This window comes from Sinocyclocheilus anshuiensis, unplaced genomic scaffold (assembly GCF_001515605.1).
Source record: "Sinocyclocheilus anshuiensis isolate Anshui unplaced genomic scaffold, SAMN03320099.WGS_v1.1 scaffold234, whole genome shotgun sequence".
Classification (NCBI taxonomy): domain Eukaryota; kingdom Metazoa; phylum Chordata; class Actinopteri; order Cypriniformes; family Cyprinidae; genus Sinocyclocheilus; species Sinocyclocheilus anshuiensis.
The window spans coordinates 1140090-1146812 of NW_015544165.1; the positions used below are offsets into that span (position 1 = coordinate 1140090).

A 6723-nucleotide genomic window follows, 5' to 3' on the forward strand; every position below is an offset into this window, starting at 1 on the left:
CCTTCTTCCCATTGACAACTTTCTGGCAGAGGGCAGCAGATTTTTCTCAAGAATTTGACAGCATTTTGCCCCATCCATTTTAGTCTCATCTGCCTCAGAATCTTCAAGGTGCGTTTTGGCAAAGCTCAGATGTGACTGCATGTGGCCTTTCTTGAGGAGTGGCTTTTTCCATACAAGCCACATTTGTGGAGAATTTGTGATATTGTTGTCACATGCACACAATGACCACTCTTTGTCATAAATTCCTGCAACTGCTTCAGAGTTGCTGTAGGCCTCTTGGTAGCCTCTCTGAGCAGTTTCCTCCTTGCTCTTTCATCCAGTTTGGTCTGTGTTGTACCAAATACCTTCCACTTCTTAATAATAGACTTCACTGTGCTTCTAGGCATTGATAAAGCCTTTGAATTTTTTTTGTATCCATCTCCTGACTTGTGCCTGTCCACAAATTTATCCCGGAGATCTTTTGACAGTGCCTTGCCGCCCACAGTTGATTGTTTGCTTCAGTTGCACTACCAATGACTGAACTGCTTTTCATGCTGAACTAATCAAAATGACCACAGCTGATCACGGTTGAAAGTCATATGGCTTTGTGTGCCATTGAGAAGCTGATTAGCTCCACATGATTGAGTTTACAATCATTTTTAGGAGTGGGGTGAATCTTTTTCCAACTCAGTGAATCTGGTTTATTTATTTTTTCTTCTGACATGTTGGTGTTATATCTTTCACTTGGATGTTATAAGTTGCACTGAGTAAATGCAGCTGGATAAAACAAAATTAGCTCCACATGATTGAGTTTACAATCATTTTTAGGAGTGGGGTGAATCTTTTTCCAACTCAGTGAATCTGGTTTATTTATTTTTTCTTCTGACATGTTGGTGTTATATCTTTCACTTGGATGTTATAAGTTGCACTGAGTAAATACAGCTGGACAAAACAAAAACTGTGTCCATCTTCATTTCAGGCTGCTTTAATATTAAATGTGAAAAAAGTTTAATATTTTACTTTATTAAATGTTAAATAGTTTTTGTAAAATATTAAATAGTTTTTAGTTTTTACTGTACACACAGAGTAAAATGTCAGAAGTACTACTGATGTCTATTTAGAAACTGTTAAATATCTGTCATCGGTATTCCGAGAAAACAGCAGACAGTTTAAACTATGAAACATTGGAGATGCTCTCTGCATCATCTGGATTCCACCTTTGAACTCATTGAAGAATTGAAGAATATTGAAGTCAGGCTCAGTTGTCTACTGCAGACATCATTTTCTCTTTCAATTTAGAAAGTGATTTTTTCAACTGTGTGTAGATTAGCTGGTAATGTGCCACACACACACACACACACACACACATACACATAGACAACAAATGAATTTCATACAGTCATTACATGAACAAGTAAATTGTTCAGTTTGGCCTGTGGTGACAAAAATCAGATTTTGCTGGCACACAAGGTGGTAAAAAGGTCTCCTTTACATGTAGTCATTCACATTTTTTACTTTGAGGCTAAAAAGCGACATAGTTATAACCTAACCTAACAATAAACTAACTTTTTTTCCCACTCCACCACATTTGGACCTATTTAAACCTTAATGATTTAAAGAGCATAAAAAATGACCTTTTTAATTTTGGACGTTTTCATTAAAAGGACAATAGAGAAGTGATAGGAAATCAGGTGTGCTAATCACTGGGCCACAGCTCCAACACGTTTCCCCATTTACACTGTTATGTCATGTATTCTTTGTTGTATATTTCATGATGTCAACTAATTTCACATTCAACAGCAATGACACATTGACGCAAGTAACTCGGTACTTATGCAGGCACAGTTTGCATAACCATGTATGCCTACATTTGGAGGACAAATATTAAACTGTACTGATGGCCTACTGCATGTGTTTACATATGGATATTCAATCTAACTTGCTTTTACATGTTTTCTGTTAAAGCTAGCTCGTCTGTGGCAGCGTTGACAAATGCAAGTGCCATCAAGACAGGACAAATATGGGATGTACTGGAACATTCAAAATATGGTCCCAAAATGATTTTGCCGGACGAATTTTTTCCCTTCCCATTTACCTCAATTGGTGAACAAAAGGCAAACTAAATAAAAATGCTAGTAATGCCTTGAATTTACCAGCAAATAATTTTTAGACAAGAGTTTAGTTTAGAATAATGACCTCAAGCACACACTCTCATCAACTGCAATTACATATAATTCATTGACAAGGAAAATTACCACCACACAAACTGTCAATCAATTAATCTGGTGTATTACGAGTCAAACAACCACAGCTTGTGAAAATGCCATTCAGATGAGCTTGTAATAAACAGCCTATACATGATTTGTTCTTTTGGGAAAACGTTTATATGTAGCACTGTTAACATCATCTGTAACATATCTGGCTCCGTGATCAATTATATATTTATTCATCAGTCAGTTTAACATAATTTGATGCTTGACCACAGTAAATGAGACATCTTTTATCAAAAAAGCCACTATCTTAACCATGCTTTATTCTTTTTTTAATGCTGAAAAACAACAAAGGTCCATAAATAGCTTAATCGACCAATAAATAAATAAATATCATCATCAATGTCTTTAACAAACAGACTGTGTCAGAGTAAGTCCACAAAGACCTTTCTTCGGACACTGGAGATGGTATGTACAGTGGAGGTCTATACAGTTCATGTCAGGTATCAGGGAGGATCGCGTTGTCGTTGCAGGACTGGCGCCGTTAACACGATGTGAAGGTCTTCCAGAAGAAGTTTTTGCACGGGGCTTTGCGGTCGCGCTGTGGCAGCTGTGATAACCGGTTGTAGACGGCCCGCTCTTCCAGACGGGACTCCAGGGGCTCCTCCACATCAAAGGGGACAGGCGCTATCTCCCCAGCCAGCACGCTGTTGTCTACTCCATCCAACAGCCCAGAAATCAGCTTCAGGATCAGCTCCTTGCGCTCTTTGCTCAGCTCCTGATGAGAAAGCAACTCGACTTGAATTAGAATGCAAGATTTTAAAGGCTTCAGCTATTCATAATAACAATAATATGGCTGCTATTAGTACTAAAATGATCCCAGAATGGTCTCTTTTGGATGCTAAACATCAACGTGTGTCTAAAATACAAACACCTGCTTGGTAAATCCATAAAAGCTACAACTGGAAGCACATTTAGAGCTCACTGCAGCCACTCACCCTACTTAGTGCCGGGTTCCTCTCCTCGACTGGAAGCACAGCTGCTGCTCTGACACTATACAGCACCAGCAAAAGAGACACTAGGCAGGACAAAAGCTGCATACTGACAAAATAGTTGAAGTTAAAGTGCGGTCTGAGAAGTGAAGCAGAAACTTCGAAGTCCTTGCAGCTCCTGGTGCAGAATAAAGCTGGAGAGATCTTGGTTTTTGAGAGCTTCAGGTGGCAGGGTCCTTATATACCTCTCGTTCCAGTCCCCTACTGACGCAGCGGTTGGAGGACGGAGGGGAGAGGTTGGGGGAGTGGGTGGCTTAGGAACTAACAAAAGCATTGAGTAGTTAACCCCCCAACAAACCAGACGTTGTGCCGGTGGGGAGGACTGCGCCACAATGCTCACGTCATAGCTCTAAAAATGGTCCTGATTTCAGTTAAAACGGATGCGAGGAGAAAAAACACTGATGATGACGGAGCTACCGATAACGTGAAGTGATTCTGAAAAGTTCTGTGGGCCGCTCATTGTTTATGCTAATTATAACATGCAGGCAGCGATTCATGTTTTAGGAAGTACGGCAGTCAAGACGTATGCTGTAATTACGCCACGTTCTCACTCAGCTGCATTGTGATATCAATACAAGGAAATCAAACTAACCCGTTTTGTCGTGTACAGTGGCAGTCTGCTCTCATTCCAACGTGTAATTGAGCACAACTCCTCCTCCTTCTCCTTCAGATTGCCATCGAACCGTCTGGCACCTGGAACAGCTGAGAAAACTGTCTTTATGGAGAAAGAAGATGCTTTTGATCCGCAGATGAAAAGAGGCTGAATAACAAGAATTAAGTCTTTCATGGAAATGTAACTGCAGATTTTACCATGTAAGAATATAAAGCAAGACAAACATTAGCACAAAAAGCAAACGAGGTTATATAATCAACACTACAGCAGCAAAACTAATGGAAAAAAAACGAATGTAATAAAATATGAGTTAATTTGGATGGAATAACAAGTAACATATCAAGTGTTATAACAAGTGTTGAACACATAGAAAAAGTAATAAAGGAGAATTCCAGGGATCTATACAAGTTACCTCAATTGACAGCATTTGAGACATTAAAATAATTTTATTTTTCTTTAAAAAAAGCAAAAATCTGCGTTCAATCAGTTAGACACTTAAAACAGAAGTGAATAGTTTTAACAGAGGAATTAATATAAATGTTTTTATGAAATTATAAGCTTTACATTTCTGCCCATCAGGAATTAAGCATTTTCATTTGCTAACTGCTGCGATCATATGTGAGTGACAGGATGTTAAAGGATTATTGTCCCGCCCTCTCGCCGGAGCACACATCATTAGAGAAGAGATGTTGTTGCGAGGGGAGGGGAAGTTAATGTTTTTGATTAAAGATTACAAAAGCACATGAATTAAAAACAACAAAAAAGTTGTGTACAGATCAATTATTTATAATTCAAATGACAATATTCCATAAAACAAAAATTTCAATTTTGAATTCATAGTGACTTTTAGTCTTTTAAATACTCTTTTGTGCATATAGCACTATACTCAAAGTACTGTGCAGTTTGCATAAGCAGTCCATGTGTGTTCACACCGTGTGTTTAATTAAACCAGAATGAGAAATGGTAGCCTACCAGACCAGTTGGGCAGTGAAAATAAAACACGTCTTGGTCATGGGCCCCTGTCATGTTCTCATTCAGGTCAGCTTTTCGGTCACCCACACACCTCTTTGGATATGCATACACACACCCCGCCTGAGTTCACGTAGCTAGGAGCCCTAATACTCGCGCTTTAGCACATTTTTCACAGCAGACAGATATGGACAGACTTCAGGGCCCGGGGCTCTGTAGAGATTAACACAGTATTGAGATGAGCTGCCTCCAGCTGAATCGTGATGAACTGCGTTTGAAGAATTCATGCCAATTGACCAGTGCCAAACACATCTAACATTCACTTTCCAACCAACTTCAAACATATCTGGCGTCAGAGTAAAATGCCAATCCACATTCTCCTGTTGTCTCAGCGGGAGTTTTGATGACTTCATATCAGTGTTACTATAGTTCAAGAGATTTTGCTACTTGAAATAAAATAAACTTTAACTTAAACACACACACACACACACACACACACACACACACACATATATATATATATATATATATATATATATTAGAAATAAAAAACTGAAATGATTCCATTGAATAAGTATTCATACCCTTTTCTGGGACAGTTGAAATTTCACTCAGGAGCATTCATATTGTTTGTAGATGTTACTACACTTCGAGTGGCGTTAACCTGTGGCAAATTAATTTGAATTGGTATGATTTGGAAAGGCACACAACCTCTCAATAAAAGGTCTAACAGCTGAAAATGCGTATTAGAGCAAAAACCAAGCCCTGAGGTCAAAACAACTCAGAGACAGGATTGTGCCAAGCTACACATCTGGGGAAGAGTTCAGAAAGAAATTCTGCTGCATTGAAGGTTCACAGATGCATGTAGTCTCTATTATCCATAATGGAAGAAGTTTGGAAACACTAGGACTCTTCCTAGAGCTGGCCTCCTGGCCAAACTGAGCAATCGATGGAGAAAGGTCTTGGTTAGACTGGTGACCAAACACTCCACCAATCCAGTCTTTATGGCAGTGTGGTCAAACTCAATCCTCTCCTCAGTGAAGACACGTGAAAACACGCGTGGAATTTGCAACAAAGCACCTAAAGAACTCTCAGATTGTGAGAAACAAGATTCTCTGGTCTGATGAACCTCAATTCCAAGCATCATGTTTGAAGGAAACCAGGCACTGCTCATCACCTGTACAGTAGCATCTCAACAGTAAAGTGTGGCGGTCGCAGCCTCATGCTGAGGGGCTGTTTTTCAGCGAGGGACTCGAGGGACTCGTCAGAGTAGAAGGAAAGCTCAACACAGCAAAATATAGAGATAGCCTTAATGAAAACCCAGTCCAGAGCATTCAGAACCTACCCAATCAAATATTTCTGTAGAAACCTGAAAATGTGCGTCTACCCCCATCCAACCTGACAGAGCTCGAGAGGTGAAGAGGTGAGGAGAAGAATGGCAGATAATTGCCAAATGCAGATGTGCAAAGCTTGTCGCATCATATAAAAAAAAAGACTTGAGACTGTAAAAGACTGCTTCAACTAAGTACTGTGTTAAGGGTATGAATACTTATGTAATGTACTTATTTCAGTTTTTAAATTTTAATACATTTGCAAAGTTGTCACAACTGTTTTTTGCTTTGTCATTATGGTGTATGGAGTGTAGATTGATGTGGGAAAAAATGTTATTTAAAGCAGTTTAACAGGCTGCAACATAAAAAATGTGAAAAAAATGAAGGGGTATGAATACATAAAAGTATGAATACTTTTTTATAGGCACTGTATATATACATATATATTCAGCTAGTTGCAACATTGCTCATTTAAATTTAGTTTAAAGGGGTCATATGATGCTGCTAAAAATTATTTTGTGTATTTGGTGTAATGAAATGTGTTTATGCGGTTTAAGGTTCAAAAAACA

The 6723-nt window shown here is 38.8% G+C and overlaps 1 protein-coding gene across 1 annotated transcript; it reads right to left on the minus strand.

Annotated features, from left to right (window-relative positions):
* Nucleotides 1–2246: 2246 nt before the first annotated feature.
* Nucleotides 2247–3681, minus strand: LOC107695747 (somatostatin-1B). The gene is made up of 2 exons (XM_016495771.1): nucleotides 3188–3681; nucleotides 2247–2967 (listed from the first exon to the last, which is right to left on the minus strand). Exons 1-2 carry the CDS (start codon nucleotides 3287–3289, stop codon nucleotides 2734–2736), a joined length of 336 nt encoding a protein of 111 aa, XP_016351257.1. The 5' UTR covers nucleotides 3290–3681; the 3' UTR covers nucleotides 2247–2733.
* Nucleotides 3682–6723: the final 3042 nt, after the last annotated feature.